This window comes from Martes martes (genome assembly GCF_963455335.1).
Source record: "Martes martes genome assembly, chromosome: 6".
Taxonomy (NCBI): Eukaryota; Metazoa; Chordata; class Mammalia; order Carnivora; family Mustelidae; genus Martes; species Martes martes.
Genome location: NC_137893.1, coordinates 110636593 through 110657515, shown reverse-complemented (window position 1 = coordinate 110657515; position 20923 = coordinate 110636593). Strand labels below are relative to the sequence as shown.

At 35.9% G+C, this 20923-nt stretch overlaps 1 protein-coding gene across 1 annotated transcript in view; it reads right to left on the bottom strand.

Annotated features, from left to right (window-relative positions):
- The window catches only part of COL19A1 (collagen type XIX alpha 1 chain), a gene marked incomplete at both ends in the record, with an annotated part of 315931 nt that overhangs the window by 174208 nt on the left and 120800 nt on the right, over positions 1-20923 (bottom strand). Inside the window, one exon of the mRNA XM_080806683.1 lies at positions 1841-1894. Within this exon, the coding sequence (XP_080662809.1) occupies positions 1841-1894 (54 nt within the window). The remainder of the gene's footprint in view (positions 1-1840; positions 1895-20923) is intronic.

Genomic DNA, 20923 nt, shown 5'->3' with positions numbered 1-20923 from the left:
GCTCTGATTACTTATAGTTTAAACTATTATTATACTTCCTCAGTTTTTAAAATTAAGACTTGGCAAATAACTATTGGGAACTTTGAAAATAGTCACTAAGTACTAGGGATTCCTAGAAATGGTCTTTGCTCTTGGGAAGGGTATGATAGGGAAAAAAAAAAAAACGTAGGCAAAGGCCCAAATTTTATCCATTTTGTGTAACAGACAGTCAAACTAATCTTCATTTAAACACAGCTTGGAGGATGTCTTCCCTCCGTCAGAGGAAGGAAGGCAAACATCCTTGTACACAGCACCTTCCATACTCTGGCTCCAGATGTATTCTGTTTTGTTATTTCTTCAACTCCTTACATGCAGCAGGAATTCCAAAAACCTGAATGGATGCTTTTCAAGTTCATAATCTTAATAATCTCTTTGCATAAAATGACAGGACATCATAATGATGGGGACCTTAGACTCCACTCTAAGCCCATCCTTCACAGACATAGGAGTGATGTTCTCAGCTAGTGACACAGTGGGCTCTGGTTTTCCACTCCAGAACTCTTACTGTGATAACGGGTACCTCCACTGGTGGGGAAGGGAGGTGAATCAGATGCCCAGTTCAAGTGTACGGACCAACAGTTGTGACATCCAATGTGTTGAGGCATTGTAAAGAGCTAGAGAAGATGCAGAGATTTCCTCCAGCTACAAGCCTAGGTACCTGTTCCCATCCTCTCATACAGAAAAATCACTTCAAAAGGAAAAGGAATAAGAATGAGAGTCTTATTAAATATATAAATGGGGCTTCTCAGGAAGTAACAAGAGAGTAAAGTTGTGGGGGGTCAGAACCTCCATGCAGTGTTGACTATAGGGTTAATTACCAGGGGATTTCTCTTTTGGAGAAACCCCCTCCCCACACTCAGGTATTCCTCTTTGTCCACAAGCCCCAGGGACCACAGGGACCAGCTTTCCTTCTCATCATGGTGATCTACTGCATACAAGATGGATTTCACAACATCTTTAACGCATTAGGGGACCAGATCTAGTTTCCTTTTTTTTTTTTTTTTTTTAACCCATAAAGCAAGTGGTGTAGTGTAGCCCTTTAGAAATTTTCTAAAACATTTTTATGCAAGTGAAAAAGAAAACTGTGGGAAAAAGTAATTCTCAGGGTAGTCATTTTCCCTAGCAAAGTTAATGTAGCTATAGTAAATGGTGAGTTTGATGAACAGAAGATTAGTCTGTATTTCAGAGAAAAACCCAGATTTGGGATAATTTTCAAGTTTTATCATAAGAATCAAAGTGAAGCTCAGGGAATAGGGGTGGGGGTGGGGTGGGGACTGTCATCCTAAGGGAAAGAAGAGGAGATGCTAGGACAACAGGATGTTACAGGCAATAGCATTCCCGAGGTTGATGACCTGGTGCAGTGGAAGGGGAGGAAGACAGAACTACAAGTCTCCCCTCCCCGTCTCCCCTTCTTTTCCTCATTGCAATCCCACCCATGCAGACCCTTCAGTAGAGGGAACTTTGGTATAAGATGAAGAGCGACCCTGGGTAAGAACACGGACCATATGAGAATGTATGTAAGTAGAATAAAGATAGAAGAAAACCAGAAAAAATGCAATCCAGAAACAACAAAAAAGAAAGCACTGTTAAGGATGACAGGATATAAAATATGTAAACCCAAGGAACGACCCATAATGACACTAAAAACACGGAGGCATGCAAAAAACTGCCTTGATTCTTGATTTTGCCTTGATTGTGGCTAGTTCTTCCATGCATAGTAAAGTGTTACTACCCTTAGACAGTCAATATATTTCCGTGGCAAAATGTAAACAGAATATTAGAAAAAAAAAGTTAGGCTTACATTTTGTCCATTAATGCCAGCCAGACCTGGATCTCCTTTTTCTCCTTGTTCACCCTAGAAAGAAACAATTTATACAATGAAAAAATGTTATAGCCTGAGAACCTTTACTAAGAAAAAATAAGAATGTTACATTGTTGGGCATTTATAACAATGTGATTACTTTGTTGATCCCTTGAAAGAAACATTTATTAAAAAACAATTCTGAGTCCTAAAACCAAAGGGAAGTTTAAAGGTTCAAAGAAAAGCTGTATAAAAATGATTAAAGGGTATAAATAGAATAGGGATTATTTATTTTCTTCTATATGCAACAAGGAACTTTCTGGAGGGCAATTTGGCAATATATATCAAGAGTCTTAAATCTGTTCATTTAATTTGGCCCAGTAATTCTGCTTCTAAGAATGTTACCTAGGGAAATAGAGATGAAAAGTTTAAGGCACTAAATTGTAGAGTACAATGCTATTTACAGCAGTAAAAAAGAGAAACATCCTAAATGTACAATAATAGGGAACTGATTAAATAAATTATGGTATATAGATATAATGGAATATAATATAGCCATTAAAATCATGTTTATAAATTTTACTTTATACTACAGGAAAATCCTTATGATGTAAAAAGTAAGATACAATTAAGGGATTGACAAATTCAACAAATAAATGTTAACAAATACCTATTTTTAACTTTAAAGTTACAAATGTTCAAAATGACCACTTATACCAATTTTTTATGATATGTACCCATAGTGACATATATTTTTGTTTGATTATCATTTGAAATATGTATACTTTTATAGGCAAATGCTGCACATGAGTAGCATAATTAAAAAACAATTAAATACCTATTTATCTATGCATCTACTTCCTTACTTGCCTACTAACTTATGTATCCACTACTATGCATCTTAGAAAAAAATACTGGAAAAGGAAAAACCAGAACAATAGAAGTGGTTAATCTATGGATTCTGTGATCATGGCTGATGTTTTTTTCCTTCACTATGTTCTTCCTTTTCAATTTCTTAAGGCAATAAATATACATTATCTGTATAATCAGTAAAATGTCTAAAAATAAAAGAATATATTAGGCATATAAAGAACCCATCCAAGTTGCCAGGTCCATCATGTAACACAGTGTGTGTGTGTGTGTGTGTGTGTGTGTGTGTGTGTGTGTGTGGTAATATTTGTAGTATTCTCTGCTTTGTGTCACTGGGATGATTTTTTATCCTCTTCTTTATTCTTTTATCCCTCTTCCTTCAGTTTTTTCTTACAATGAACACTATTATTTTTATAAGCAAGAAAAAAAAAACCTAAAGAAAAGCAAGCATCTGATTTCATGAGAAAATACATTATATAGTCAAAGACTATGTATTATTACATCTAGGACTATGTATTCATCTAAGACTATGTATTATGACAATACTGAAATCATCTAAGATGAGGTATTATTATTATTATCATCTAAGACTATGTATTACTACTCTCTTGAGGACACAGGATATGAAGTAAAAATGACTTGATTACTGGAATATAAGAAATATATATAATATGTATGATAAACAAGAGCGTATACAAACACATTCAGTAAAATAGGTTCAGAATAAAGAATAAAGAATAAAGCTGAAAAATTTAAACTGAAAATGGAAGGGCAAGGAAATACTCTAGAACTGTACTGGTCAATGTGGTAGCCACCAGCCACATGTGGCTATTTACATTTAAATTAATTAGGATTAAATAAAATCTAAACTCTGTTCTTCAGTTGCCCTAGCCACATTTCAAGTGCTCAAAGGTACCTACACTATTGGACTATGCAGATCAGAACACTTCTATCATTACACTGAAGAGTGCTGTTCCAGAGGATGTCATATAGGACAGAAAGCAAATGAGAATTAAGAAGCTCAGAAATACACAGAAGAAAATATCTATCTAGTAAGGGGATAAGACCCAACATGGTGTCTATGTGGTGACACATATGTGTTCAGCACATGTTAATAGAACAAATTGAAATTTTTGGTACAAGCAGACAAATCTAATTCCATGGATATGTCATCATTAACTTTCACAATGTAACTAAAAATGAATATAATCTTTATTCAAAATCAATGGTATTCCCAGGAGAAAAAAAAAAAAGGAACTCTGAAGAGATATGTGCGAGTGGAGGTAAGATGGCGGAAAAGTAGCAGACTGAGATGACATCAGATCCCAGAAGTTCAGCTAGAGAGTTATCAAACCATTCCGAACACCTACAAACTCAACAGGAGATAGAAGAGAAGAGCAGCAATTCTAGGAACAGAAAGTCAACCACTTTCTGAAAGGTAGGATGTGTGGAGACGTGAATCCAAAGCCTTGGGAAGATAGACTGTGGAGGGAGGGGCCGGCTCCCAGCAAGCTGTGGAGCACTGGACCACAAAATCAGAACTTTTAGAAGTCTGTTCCACCGAGGGACCAGAGGCTAAGTGGAGGTAGAGCCCTCATGGGGACAGTGTGGTCTCAGGTCCCGTGGAGTCACAGAAAGATCAGGGATGTCTGAGTGTGGCAGAGCTCCAAGGTATTGGAGCGGGAAAGCTGACTACAGAGACAGAGCCGAGCAGTGGGCTCTCAGCTCAGGGTTACTTTAAACCATGATCTGAGGCACAGTTGGGCCACTGCTCAAGTGGCAGATCTGGGGAGACTCACATTCCTCCTCTGGAGGAGCAGCGTGGCAGGAATCTGGTGGGTTTGGAGACTCCAAATGGGACTGTGTGCCAGAGACAGAAACACTTAGTCAAAGGCCGGGTGAGCTCTGAGTGCGGCCAGAGACCAGGGAGACGGGAATGATTGACCGCTTTTCTCTGAGGGAGCACTGAGGAGTGGGACCCCAAGCTCTTGGCTCCTCTGGGTTGGAGATTGGGAGGCCGTTATTTTCATTCTGGTCCTTCAGAACTCTATGGAAAGCATTCAGGGAAAAAAAGCTCCCAAGAGTGAACCCAAGCAGATTTCTTAGCCTGGCCCCTGGCAAGGGCGGTGCAATTCTACCTTGGGCAAAGACATTTGAGAATCACTGCAACAGCCCCCTCCCACAGAAGATCAGCAAGAATATTCAGCCAAGACCAAGCTTGCTGATCAAGGAGAACAGTGGAACTCTGGAGCTAGGGGAAAACAATGCATGGAATTCATGGCTTTCTCCCCATGATCCTTTAGTCTTGCAAAGTTAAATTAAATTTTTTTAATTTTATTTTTTTCTTATTCTATTTTTTTTATTTTTCCTCTTTCCTCTTTTAATGTTTTGCAACTAGTTTATCTTAACAATACCTTTCTTAAAAAAATCTTTTTAAACCTTCATTATTATAGTCATATTTTATCCTTCATTGTATTTAGGCTTTTTTGTACACATATGGGTTTTTTTTTTCTTCTAAAAATTTTTTGGATACAATTTCTGCTAATAGATCAAAATATACCCTAAATCTAACATATGGCTTTGTCTAGTCTCCAGCCTGAGCACATTCTCTCCTCGTTTTTTTTTCCTTTCTTTTTCCAACCAATTTATCTTATCAATTACTTTTCTAGAATTTTAAAAAAAATTTTCATCTTTACAGTCATATTCCAACCCTTCATTATGTTTACCCTTATTTTTGTATATATATAAGTTTTTCATTCTTTAAAATTTTGGGAGGTAGTTTCTTCTAAGAGTCCAAAATATACCCCAAATCAAGTGTGTGGCTCTAAAAATATATATATGTATCTATATGTATATATATATATTTTTTTTTCTTTTTACCCCCTTTTTTCTCCCCCTGATTTGGGGTCTCTTCCAATTTGGTTAGCATATATTTTTTCTGGGGTCTTTGCTACCCTTTCAGTATTTTATTCTCTTGTTCATATATTCTTATCTGGATAAAATGACAAGGTGGAAAAACTCATCACAAAAAAGAAAGAAAAAGAGGCAGTACTGATGGCTAGGGACCTAATCAATACAGACACTTGTAATATGTCAGATCTAGAGTTCGGAATGACGATTCTCAAGGTGCTAGCTGGGCTTGAAAATGGCATGGAAAATATTCGAGAAACCCTTCCTGGAAAAATAAATCCCTTTCTGGAGAAATAAAATAACTAAAATCTAACCAAGTTGAAATCAAAAAAGGTATTAATGACGTGCAGTTGAAAATGGAGACTCTTACTGCTAGAATAAATGAGGCAGAAGAGAGAATTAGTGATACAGAAGGCCAAATGACAGAGAATAAAGAAAGTGAGCAAAAGACAGACAAACAACTACTGGACCATGAGGGGAGAATTCGAAAAATAAGTGATATCATAAAATGAAACAATATTAGAATAACTGGGATTCCAGAAGAACAAGAAAGAGAGAGGGGGGCAGAAGGTATATTGGAGTAAATTATACTGGAGAATTTCCCTAATATGGCTAAGGGAACAAGCATCAAAATCCAGGAGGCACAGAGAAACCCCTCAAAAATCAATAAAAATAGGTCCACACCCATCATCTAATAGTAAAACTTATGAGTCTTAGTGACAAAGAGAATAAACCTGAAAGCAGCTCAGGACAAGAAGTCTGTACCATACAATGGTTGAAATATTATATTGGCAACAGACTTATCCACAGAGACCTGGCAAGCCAGAAAGAACTGGAATGATATATTCAGAGCACTAAATGAGAAAAATATCCAGCCAAGAATACTATATCCAGCTAGGCTATCATTGAAAATAGGAGTGATAAAAAGCTTCCAGGACAAACAAAAATTAAAAGAATTTGCAAATACCAAACCAGCCCTATAGGAAATATTGAAAGGGGTCCTCTAAGCAAAGAGAGAGATGAAAATAGTAGAAATGAAAGGAACAGAGACAATATACAGTAACAGTCACCTTACAGGCATAAAATGGCACTAAATTCATTTCTCTCAACAGTTACACTGAATGTTAATGGGCTAAATGCCCCAATCAAAAGACACAGGGTATCAGAATGGATTAAAAAAACCAAAACCCATCAATATGCTGTCTACAAGAAACTCATTTTAGACCCAAAGACACCTCCAGATTTAAAGTGAACGGGCGGAAAACAATTTACCATGCTAATGGACATTAAAAGAATGCTGGGGTAGCAATCCTTATATCAGATAAATTAGATTTTAACCCAAAGACTATAATAAGAGATGAGGAAGGACACTATATCATACTCAAAGGGTCTGTCCAACAAGAAGATCTAACCATTTTAAATATCTATGCCCCTAATATGGGAGCAGACAACTATATAAACCAATTAATAACAAAATCAAAGAAACACATTGACAATAATACAATAATAGTAGGGGACTTTAACACCCCCCCCTCACTGAAATGGACAGATCATGTAAGCAAAAGATCAACAAGGAAATAAAGGCCTTAAATGACACACTGGACCAGATGGACATCACAGATACATTCAGAACATTCCATCTCAAAGCAACAGAATACACATTCTTCTCTAGTGCACATAGAACATTCTCCCGAATAGATCACATCCTGGGTCATGAATCAGGTCTCAACCAGTACCAAAAGATTGGAATCATTCCCTGCATATTTTCAGACCACAATGCTCTGAAGCTAGAACTCAATCACAAGAGGAAAGTTGGAAAGAACTCAAATACATGGAGTCTAAAGAGCATCGTACTAAAGAATGAATGGGTCAACCAGAAAATTAAAGAAGAATTGAAAAAATTCATGGAAACAAATGATAATGAAAACACAATTGTTCAAAATATGTGGGACATAGCAAAGGCAGTCTTGAGAGGAAAGTATATAGCGATACAAGCCTTTCTCAAAAAACAAGAAAGGTCTAAAATATAAAACCTAACCCTGCACCTAGAGGATCTGGAGAAAGAACAGCAAACAAAGCCTAAACCCAGCAGGAGAAGAGAAATAATAAAGGTCAGAGCAGAAATCAATGAAATAGAAACTAAAAGAAAAGTAGAACAAATCAAGAAAGCTAGGAGCTTGTTCTTTGAAAGAACTAATAAGACTGATAAACCCCTGGCCAGACTTATCAAAAAGAAAAGATAAAGGACCCAAATAAATAAAATCATGAATGAAAGAGGAGAGATCACAACCAACACCAAAGAAATACAAACAATTATAAGAACATATTATGAGCAACTCTACACCAGCAAACTTGACAATCTGGAAAAAATGGATGCATTCCTAGAGACGTTTAAACTACCAAACTGAACCAAGAAGAAATAGAAGACCTGAACAGACCATATCCAGTAAGGAGATTGAAGCAGTCATCAAAAATCTTCCAACAGGGGCGCCTGGGTGGCTCAGTGGGTTAAAGCTTCTGCCTTTGGCTCAGGTCATGATCTCAGGGTCCTGGGATCGAACCCTGCATCAGGCTCTCTGCTCAGCAGGGAGCCTGCTTCCTCCTCTCTCTCTGCCTGCCTCTCTGCCTACTTGTGATCTGTCTGTCAAATAAATAAATAAAATCTTAAAAAAAAAAAATCTCCCAACAAACAAGAGCCCACGGCCAGATGGCTTCCCAGGGGAATTCTACCAAACATTTAAAGAATTAATACCAATTCTCCTGAAACTGTTCCAAAAAATAGAAATAGAAGGAAAACTTCCAAACTCATTTTATAAGGCCAGCATTACCTTGATCCCAAAACCAGACAAAGACTCCATCAAAAAAGAGAGTTACAGATGAATATCCTTAATGAACATAGATGAGAAAATTCTCACCAAAATACTAGCCAATAGGATCCAACAGTACATTAAAAGGATTATTCACCACGACCAAGTGGGATTTATTCCAGGGCTGCAAGGTTGGTTCAACATCTGCAAATCCATCAATGTGATACAGTACGTTAATAAAAGAAAGAACAAGAACCATATGATTCTCTCAATAGATTCTGAAAAAACATTTGACAAAGTACAGCATCCTTTCTTGATCAAAACTCTTCAATGTATAGGGATGGAGGATACATACCTCAATATCATCAAAGCCATCTATGAACAACCCACAGAGAATATCATTCTCAATGGGGAAAAACTGAGAACTTTTCCACTAAGGTCAGGAACATGGCAGGGATGTCCACCATCACCACTGCTATTCAACATAGTACTAGAAATCTTAGCCTCAGCAATCAGACAACAATAAGAAATTAAAGGCATCCGAATTGGCAAAGAAGAAGTCAAACTCTCACTCTTTGCAGATGATGAGATACTTTATGTGGAAAACCCAAAAGACTCCACTCCAAAACTACTAGAACTCATACAGTAAAATGTCAGGATATAAAATCAATGCACAGAAATCAGTTGCATTTCTATACACCAACAACAAGTCAGAAGAAAGAGAAATTAAGGAGTCGATCCCATTTACAATTGTACCCAAAACCATAAGATACCTAGGAATAAACCTAACCAAAGGGGCAAAGAATCTGTACTCAGAAAACTATAAAGTACTCACGAAAGACATTGAGGAAGACACAAAGCAATGGAAAAATGTTCCATGCTTGTGGATTGGAAGAACAAATATTGTGAAAATGTCTCTGCTACCTAAAGCAATCTACACATTTAGTGCAATCTCTATCAAAGTACCATCAATTTTTTTTTTCAAAGAAACGGAACAAATAATCCTAAAATTTATGTGGAACCAGAAAAGACCCCAAATAGCCAGAGGAGTATTGAAAAAGAAAGCCAAAGTTGGTGGCATCACAATTCCAGACTTCAAGATCTATTACAAAGCTGTCATCATCAAGACAGTATGGTACTGGCACAAAAACAGACACATAGATCAATGGAACAGAGTAGAGTGCCCAGAAATAGACCCTCAACTCTATGGTCAACTAATCTTTGACAAAGCAGAAAAGACTGTCCAATGGAAAAAAGACAGTCTCTTCAACAAATGGTGCTGGGAAATTGAACAGCCACATGCAGAAGAATGAAACTGGATCATTTCCTTATACCACACACAAAAATAGACTCAAAATGGATGAAGGACCTCAGTGTGAGAAAGGAATCCATCAAAATTATTGAGGAGAACACAGGCAGCAACTTCTTTGACCTCAGCTGCAGCAACTTCTTCCTAAAAACATCACCAAAGACAAGGGAAGCAAGGGCAAAAATGAACTACTTGGGACTTCATCAAGATCAAAAGCTTTTTCACAGCAAAGGAAACAGTTAACAAAACCAAAAGACAACTGACAGAATGGGAGAAGATATTTGCAAACGACATATGAGATAAAGGGCTAGTATTCAAAATCTATAAAGAACTTATCAAACTCAACACCCAAAGAACAAATAATCCAATCAAGAAACGGGCAGAGGACATGAACAGACATTTCTGCAAAGAAGACATCCAGATGGCCAACGGACACATGAAAAGTGCTCAACGTCACTCGGCATCAGGGAAATACAAATCAAAACCACAATGAGATACCACCTCACACCAGTCAGAATGGCTAACATTAACAAGTCAGGAAATGACAAAGGTTGGAGAGGATGTGGAGAAAGGGGAACCCTCCTACAGTGTTGGTGGGAATGCAAGCAGGTGCAGCCACTCTGGAAAACAGTAGGGAGGTTCATCAAAAAAGTTAAAATAGAGCTACCCTATGACCCAGCAATCACACTACTGGGTATTTACCTTAAAGATACAAATGTATGGGGCGCCTGGGTGGCTCAGTGGGTTAAAGCCTCTGCCTTCGGCTCGGGTCGTGATCCCAGAGTCCTGGGATCGAGCCCCACGTCAGGCTCTCTGAGAGCCTGCTTCCTCCTCTCTCTCCCTGCCTGCCTCCTCTCTCCCTGCCTGTCTCTCTGACTGCTTGTGATCTCTGTCAAATAAATAAATAAAATCTTTAAAAAAAAAAAAAAAGATACAAATGTAGTGATCCAAAGGGGCACGTGCACCTGAATGTTTATAGCAGCAATGTCCACAATAGCCAAACTATGGAAAGAGCCCAGATGTCCATCAACAGATGAATGGATAAAGAAGATGTGGTATATATATAATGGAATACTATGCAGCCATCAAAAGAAATGAAATCTTGCCATTTGCAACTACGTAGATAGAACTAGAGGGTATTATGCTGAGCTTAATAGGTCAATCAGAGAAAGACAAAAATCATAGATCTCCCTGATATGAGGAATTTGAGAGGCAGAGTGGAGGGTAGGAAAGGAAAAAATGAAACAAGATGGGATCGGGAGGAAGACAAAACATAAGAGACTCTTAATCTCACAAAACAAACTGAGGGTTGCTTGGGGGAGAGGGGTATGTAAAGGGTGGTTGGGTTATGGACATTGGGGAGGGTATGTGATATGGTGAGTGCTGTGAAGTGTGTAAGCCTGATGATTCACAGACCTGTATCCCTGGGGCAAATAGTATATTATATGTTAATAATTAATTTAAAAAAAGAGAGATGTGCTTATAAGGAAATCTGTAAGCCTGACTATGGTAATAAAAGTTAAATAACACCTATAGAGAGAACAGAATTGAAATCTGATGGGGTTTATGCTGCATGGTGAGAGGAAAAGAGATGTGGCAGAAGGCTAAAGAAGAAACATGCTGCTTCAATTCGATCACTGGCAAAAATCTGCAATGGATTTTAAAAAGTTTAATTACATAAGAAGCAAGTATAGGTCACTGTGATCAAACAAGTTTCACAAAAACCAAGTCACTTACTTTACTATCATTGTTACCAAATCCTATAATGTTTACTACATGTCAAGCATTGCTTTAAGCATCTTGTAATTCTGTGAGAATCCCGGATAAGGATAGGACTATTACTCTCATTTTACAGATGAGGAAACTGAAGAGAGAGAGGTTATATACGTTGCTCAAGGTCACACAACTAAGTGGCAGAACCTGCTTCAGCTTAGGCAGCATGGCTCCGTGGTCTATGCTCTAAAACTACTCAGCTCATTGATTTTTGAAACAGTTTAGGGATGATAAAAAATGAAATGCATATCTGGATTTCTGCAAAACAGGTGGCAAAGTTTCTTCTGGCGTCCCTCAGAGTAGTAAACAGAAATACAGCCTAGGCAATACTACTATTGGTGAGAACATAGCTGGGAGAAGCATGGTACCAATGGATTTCTCCCTCTCCCTCACCTGTAAGGTCTCTTCACTTGACATTATTGACAATTCTTTGTTATGAGAGGTAGCCTGTCCATTGTAGGATATTTAACCTCATCCCTGGATTCTATTCACTAGAAGCCAGTGATCAGTCTCTCCCTTACCCTGTCTACCCTCCGTCCTGACAAATAAAAATATCTCTAGATAGTGCCAAATTTTCAATAGGAGGTAAAATTGCTTCCAGCTGAGAAACACTGATATATTACACACTATCATTATATATGCAACAGATTCATGATATGAAATGTTACAACAGACTGAAACAATATGCCATAATAAACAACATGAACTTCACTAGGTATAAATGCGCAATCCGGCACTAAAGCTAATTCTGGATAGGTTATACTTAAAAATAAAAATATTAAAGTAACAGAAAAAAATATAAGTGAACATAGGTCAGAGCTCATGATGAGTAAGATGAACCTAAGTATGGGACCAAAAGAAGAAACTGAGAATAGGAAAAATATATTTGACAAAATGTTAATTATAAACTTATAAGGCAAAAATATTATAAACTAAACTAAAAGACAAATGACAAGATAGGGAAAACTATCAGATGGTGGCTTAGTAGTTAACATCATTACTATGCAAAGAGTTTTTATCATTTATAAGAAAAAGAATAATATCCAACTGGTAACTGAGCATAAAAAAATCAGGCAATTCACCACAAGGAATGCGTAAGAAATGCTAGAGGATGATTAATATTTTAACTGGAATCAATTAATCAGGTTATATGTTAGAACTAGGTGAGTTCTAAGACCTCTCTCCATTGCAAATTCTACCATTCTCCAAAAAACCAGTGGAAATTGTGTATGCAGACAGGAAAAAGAAAAATATTCAAGAGTTGCATACATAATAAATCCCAAACAAAAGAAATTTAACAATAGCAACCAGGTGTTCTCTTTTTCTCCATTCAGAAGAGTATGAGTAACAATAAAATTACAAGAATTAAAACTGATTTGACATCAGAGGTTGTTAGAAAGTAAATGCATTCAGATTGTTTCCCAGTGTTTGGATAAGTTCAAAAGCAAAAAGGATTAAAAAAGCCAACAGGACGTCTCTAGAAATTTCTTTGAAAATACAATAAATCATTCTGGTCCAATGCAAAAGTAAATGCAATCTCAACCAAAGGAAAGAAGATAAATGGAAATTAGATTACATTTAAGATTTTTCTAATACCCATTCTTTGGTGAGACTAATTTCAAAACTATACCAAAAGTTAATGTTCTTCCAAACAGAATTGTAGTGCTTTGGTATTCAAAATATTATATCAGGTAAGTAATGAAACCCCTTTACAGAGTTTGAATCAGTCCATTTTATTCACAATGCAGGTAGATATTAATATTACTAATATTTCAATAGCTACCATCAATAATATACTAGCTTTTGTTCTATACCCCTTATTATATGTCAGACTTGTGCCAAGTGCTATAGCAAGGGCTCATTTTATTCTAGCAATAACCTTATGAGGTGGGTATTCTCATCCCCATTTAGTGATGATAAATCACCAGCTCAGAGGATATAGGTGACTTTCACAGGGTCAAAAAACACTACCTATTATGTCAAGTTATTTGCTCAATTACTTTGATCTCATAGGGACTTGATAAAATCTAATATACCAACCTTTTCTTTTATGAACTCTCCTTTTATTGTCATATCTGAGTTTACAAATAAATTTAGTTATTTGTAGACAAATGTAAATAGATAAATGTAAATGTTATGGATAATGTGGGAGATATGGAATAAAATTATTTTTTACAGGTATCTAATTGTTCCAGGAGTTTTGTTGAAAACAAAAATACATAATCTGCTGAATTATTTGTGTACCTCTCTTGAAAATAAGTTGTCATGTATATGTGGAGTTACTTCTGGACTCTATTCTTTTCTATTTATTTGTCTGTCCTCATGTGAACACTAAATTTTCTTGATAGTTTATGATAAATGTTGAAATCAGGTAGTATTAGCCTTCAGGTTTTGTTTGGTTGTTTTTCAGAGTTGCTTTGGCTGTACCAGCTCATTTGTATTTACATATGACTTTAAGATCACACTTAATGTAATTCTTGGTATGATGGATATCCATGTAAAAATGAACTTTGGTCCATAAATCACACCCTACATGAAAATTAACTTGGGTGGATTTTAGAATGCAAAACTAAAAAATTGTAAAGCAAAAAAGAAATCCTTTGACAGTAGGTTAGACAGAAGTTTTTACTTTGTAATCTAATTTCTGTATGTCTCATATCTTTTTCATTCCTTTGTTCTTTCTTTACTGCTTTCATTTTATTCAAAAGATATTTTTACCATACTATTTGAGTCTTCTTTTATGAGTATTTAATCTTTTTTAAGGTTTTTAAAAAGTAATTGCTCTAGTATTTATAATATGCATCTTTAACCTATCACAATCTATTCCAGTTAACATCAGCTTAATTTCAGCAAACTATGGCAACATTGTTCCAACTTAGTTCCACTTCTTTCCCCTTTCTGTGTACTACTGCTGTCATATACATTGCATATGATGTATGTCATAGGCATATATTAGACACCTAGTAGTACAGTGTTAAAGTTTTTATTTAAAAATAGGCTTTTAAAGAAATTAATAGAATATAATCTATATATTATGCATCTATATATGAATATCTATCAGAATTTACATTGACCCATATATTTACAATTTCCAGTGCTTTTCATTCCTTCCTGTGGATTTTCAGTCTGAAAGTCTCTTTTAGAAACCCATGAGGGTCATGTCTGCTAGCAAAGAACTCAATCCATTTTTTGTTATCTGGAAATGTCTTTATTTTTCCTTCATATGTGAAAGATAGTTTCACTAGATATAGAGTTCATAATTGACAATTTCTTTTTGAGTATGTCATTCTGTTGCCTTCTGGTCTTCACTATTTCTAAAGAGACTTTGGTTGGGGTGCCTGGGTGTCTCAGTCATTAAGGATCTGACTTCGGCTCTGGTCATGATCCCAGGGTCCTGGGATGGAGCTCCTCATCGGGCTCCCTGTTCAGCTGGAAGTCTGCTTGTCCCTCTCCCACTCCCCATGCTTGTGTTCCCTCTCCCACTGTGTCTCTGTCAAATAAATAAATAAGATCTTTAAAAAAGATATAAAGAAACATTAGCCATTGTTCTCATTGTGGTTCCATGCACATGATGAATTGTTTTTCTTCTAATGCTTTCAAAATTTATTGTTTGTCTTTGGTTTTCAACAGTTTAACTACAATGTGTCTAGATGTGGTTCTCTTTCTGTTTATCCTCCCTGGGATCTATTGAACTCTTTGGATCTAATATCAATATTTTTCATCAAACTTAGGAAGTTTTTGGCTCTTGTTTCTGTCTTGTTTATCACTCTCCCCTCCTAATGGGATTCACATAAACTGGATATAAACTGGCTTCCTTAGGATCACTCTTGTGTCTGAATAGCTTTGTCATCATCCAGCAATTTAGATAGAAATTGTATTCTAGCACCTCAAATGTATAGGGCTTCTATCCTTTTCTGACCGAGCTGTAGGTAGGGTGGAGAATGCATTTATTATTATGCATTATTATGCCTTTCTCATCTTCTTCATTTTTTATTTTTCTTTTTGCTGGGATTATTTAGATTTTTCCTATATATGCACATAGTTTACCAGTTATCCTTCTATCCTATACATGTATTTTATGTTATATATATGTGACATATATAACTATATATACACACCATTATATATATTACATATTATATATATACATATATATATCAGTGCAAACTTAACAAAATAAATTTCGAGTAGAGACTATTCGATTTGTGTTATTCTCTGGTCTATCAGTATGAAAATAAATCTACTTGATATAGATCAGAAACAATTTAAACACATTTCTTTTGTAAACTATAAAGGTTTAAAGGTTTCACATACGTTTATAACATAGTTAGCTTTTCAGTACTTTAAACCATTCAAATGTCTTGCTTTTTATTTACTATTAAGAATTAATAAGTTAGGGGATGCCTGGGTGGCTCGGTGGGCTAAATTCTGAGCCTTCGGCTTAGGTCATGATCCCAGGGTCCTGGGGTCGAGCCCCGCATCAGGCTCTCTGCTCTGCGGGGAGCCTGCTTCCTCCTCTCTCTCTCTGCCTGCCTCTCTGCCTACTTGTGATCTGTCCGTCAAATAAATAAATTTTTAAAAAAAGAATCAATAAGTTAAAGAACATCTTTAAACAAATCCCCTTTGCCTAAATGTTGTAAATTTGAAATAAAAAAAACACATATGTAGCATTTTTTTTATTAATCACATATCTAGATTAACTAATGAAAAGAAGTTATAAGACAGAACTAAATAAAACATCCTTTTCTAACTTAAAGGGTTTCTGTGATTAAGATTTATCATCTTAATATATCTCACAATACATATTAATTTTATGTTTTGTTGTTATTGATGATGATAATGACACAGAAGTGCCTAACTGATTATGTTTCTGGAAGCTAAATATAGACTGAGAAACATGATAGATTTTCAAAAACTGCCCAGCCAGAGCTTAAGGTTCTAACTGTGATCTAGTGAACAGAGTCTGGTGCTTGGAAACAGGAGGCTTGAGCCTAATCACACATCTGTCTCTCCAGCTGTGTGAATCTTTGCCATATTGACCTCTTGAGTTTTTAACTGATAAAACCAAATAACTTCTAAACCTACCTAATTAGTATTGTTGCACCGCTGCAGATAAAATAATTTATATGTAAGGTGCATTTACCCAGATTCTTTTCAAATCAGACTTCATAAGGCCATGAGGATGAACAGAGATAAAAGCTGAGACAACTTTGTTTTGAGACCAATGCCCCTGCTTTTAAAGTCTCAAAGAGACTGTCTTGATAAACCTATTTATGTCACAAATTGTTCAAAATTCTTTTATCTAAATGGATTAGAGTCAAGATTACTCACCTAATTGCATTTGTGACATAAGCCTAATTATGTTATCTCTCCAAGGGGGAGAAAAAACTTAATCTAACAAAATAACTTCTACAGAATCAGCTTATATCAATTTCTTTTAGCAACTAAAAATGCAGGTAGATTAATAATTATAGATTATAGGTTTAATTTGGTTCAAATTTCATATATGAAGAGAAGATCCTCTTTTAAAAACCCCTCTCACTGATGTATCATAAACCATTTCAAAGATCATGTTACTGTCCATTACTTAGAATAATTTTAGACACAAAAATGTTAGTAAAATTAAAGAATTTAGAAGATCCTTGGAAAATACCAACAAGTGATCTTATCTTTGACTTGCTAACTAACAAATGGCATAATCTGGTTAAACTAACAGATGGTTTTACATAAGTTCAAGTCATCCACTATTAAGATTCCCTAGTCTTCTTTACTCAGTTAACTTGGCTAATTGCTGGTAAGAAAGCCACCCAATTGACATTCATAAAGCATCTAGAATTTAAAACTCTTTTGTAGAAAGGGAGACCTTTGGGAAATCAACTATGAGGCAGTGGTCTTTCGTTTTTGCTAATGTAGTGTCAGAACGCGCAAGCCTCACAGAAATTGATTTTGTGGTACCGGGACAAAGGAGACATTCAAAGAACTGTTGTCATGAGTACCATCGATACTATCACATAACAGTAAAATAATGTATCTACTGAAATGTCCCAAGGTAACATGTTGGCAAGATGGTATGGCACATCCCCACCTTCCCACTTTGCTTAAAATTGTGATCACTATATTAGGAATGACACAAGAAGACATAAGTTATTTTCAGATTAGCTGAGGAAAGAAAGAGGTAGAAAGAGAATATCTGACTTGCTTTTTCCATATTCCCATTTTTAAAAATTTTGTTATTTTTTGTTTTTATTTTAATTCCAGTATATAGTGTAATATTAGTTTCAAGTATATAATATAGTGATTTAACACTTCCATACATCAGCCTGGTTCTCATTGCGACAAGTGCCCCCCTTAATCCCCATCACCTATTTCAACCCATCACTCTCCCAGATCCCCTGCTTCCCCACTCTGGTAACCATCAATTTGTTCTCTAAAATTAGTCTGCTTCTTGCTTTCTTCCTCTCTCTCTGTCTCTCTCTTATTTTTACCCTTTGTTCCTTTAGTTTCTTAAATTCCACATATAAGTGAAATCATGTGGTACTGGATGGATCTGGAGAGTATAATGCTAAGTGGAATAAGTCAGTCCGAGAAAGAGCACACTTGATTTTAAAAAGGAAGGAGGCAACATAGCAGAAATAAATCCAGGGTAATGTGATATACCAAGAGGATATCTCTCTGGGGAAGCCAAGCCCAAGGTGATATCTGAGGAGGTGGAAAAAGCATGGGCAGGGCATGAGACTGGGCAGGATGTGAGATATGCTCATACAGGCCCATTCCTTAAAATCATCTGACTGGTCTGCCCATTCTCAGATGCACACAGGCAGAGGCAAATGGTAGGTCTCCCACAAATGTCTTGTGAATGAAATATCATCAGGAGGAATTTTGAGTAAAATAATTGCATTTTAAATGGCAGTTTCTCAGGCCGATTTGGAACCGGGGCCACATCCAGAATGAAATCTCAAAACTGCCAAATCATCTGTGTACTAATGTAAAATTTTCCGAATTACAGCAATGTTTGCAATGGTATTTCAGGACCTTTTCAAAATCCACCATTTAATTTCATTTTGCTGATGAGGAAAGGAGATGGAACTTTATTCTCACCCGGGAGAGACAATTCGGTCTGTTGCAGCTGCTGCCCGGGATCCAGTGAGAATTACAGACCTAGGAGGAAACGCTCCATAATCATCACAGGCAAATCTCAACTTCGAGGTCCAGTGACTTGTTCTTTCCCTGACTAGGATGCAAGGACCAGAGAGGTTTCTTCTCTGCTTGTTTTGGCATTAAATCTTCAGTAAATTTTTCTAGGAGGTCTCACTCAATTAGAGTTAGCAAGATAGACAGAGCAAAGAATTTAACATCAGTAAAATCACAACCTTTCTAAGCTTGGCCTAATATTAATGGCCTACTTGGCATTATTTTGAGCTGCTCCCTGTAAAAGGTGTTTATAAACTCCCATAAATGTTACTTATTTTTATTAAGATAAAAATATGTAACAAATTAGTGTAAGCTTATGAAACTTTTAATTGTACTATGGTTATATAAGAATATTCCTGTTCTTAGGAAATACATAATGAAATATTTAGGGTTAAAGAGCTGTGATTTAAGTAACTTATTCCTAAATCATATAGAAAATATATAGGCATGCGATTATAGAAATAATCTATGAATATGTATACCATGTATAAGTATATAATGTAAAAATATATAAATTATATATATTTATATATACGTATGTGTGTAGAGAGAGAGAGAGGTGGAGGGAGAGAACACATATAATCCACCCTATGAGGTAAAGGATATATAATTGTTTACTGTACTATTTTTGCTTTTACAATTTTGCTGATATTATTTTATGAAGTTTGTGGTTTAGTTTTACTCATTGAACTTTGACTAAGGAAAATTATGTAATTATAAGTCTACTTAAAGCAGTACTAAGTAATCAAGCAAATCAATTGCATGACAACTCTATGTGAAGCCTTATACCAAGGACTGGGAATGTGAAGACTCAGCATTGTTATTTGGTGAAGACCAAGCTCTGATAATTGACAAAGGAGTCCACAATATTGAGACCCAGAGGGGTTTGGGGGTGAGTGAAGTATGGTGAACAGGTGTGGTTAGAAAGCCTTCAGAATGGAGGTGAACATTAAGTTAGACCTTGAAGTATGGTTAGGACATAAACAATGTGTAGGAACCTGGAAGGTGTTATCCAAAGAGATAGAGGGAGCAGTCAAAGATTCCTGGTTTATGTCAAGGGGCTCAGAGGCTAACTGGAAGAGGCTAACCAAGAAAGGGACAATTTGAGGATCAATAAGGATAACTACAATGGATTAAAACAGGTTCATAACACTAAAAAAGAAACAAAATAAAACATGATTGGTAAGCATTGTGACATACTAAAGAATCAACTCATTATTTTGAAAGATGGAAAGAATCAAGCATTTATCAGGATTTTCTTTGTCAACCATACCACTGGGTAATCAGAGCATAGATGAGGGGACGTTCCCCCTTATTAAAATATTACAGCTAACTAAGGTAGAGGAAATGATAAAATTAAAATTTTTTTACAACCCTAAATGAATTAAGGGATGTAAATACTGATGACCAATAGCTGCGATCATCACAGAAATTTCCAGACATTTTACTGCTTCTGACAGAAGAAGTTATAAGGTAGTCTTGCCTGGAATATTATACCTAAATCTGATCTAACTGCCATTGAAAGCAAACACAGAAGAGATAGAAACATATTAAATTACCCCATGGGAATATAATCAGCAAATCCAGACTGGAAAATTCTTCAAGACAAACAAATAATATAATGAAAACAAACAAAAAATGACAGAGAGATAGAGAGGAATATTATAATAGACACTCAAAAGCACAGCAACCAACTGGAATGTGTGGGCTTTATTTGGACCCCGACTAAAGCAAATTGTTAAAGAAATGTTACAGTTTTTATGATCTTATTGGAAATCTGAACACCGAATGAATAATGACATTGAGAAATAACTGCTAAATTTTTTTAAGTGTGATAATGGTATAATGCTTATGTAAGAAAAGCTCTTGTCATTTAGATGCACACTGAACTGATAAAGCATAGGCTGTCTGGGATTGCCTCAAAATAACACAGGATGGGGTCTAGCGGTAACAAGATGGCCAGGAGTTGAAGTCAGTTGGTATGTACATGGAGATTCATTATCTTATTCTATACACTTTGTGTCTGTTGAAATTGTCCTTAATAGCTTCTTAATTTTGCCTGAGTACGGGTTCTTTATTTCATACATAGATAAGTGAACTATATTTTTTCATCTCCACAAATATGTCATTTACACACATTCCTAGTTAAACTTTTTGATACCTATATAAGAATTTCTTAATAGGTAAAACCCTGAACATGAAGACAAAAGTTACTTATTCACA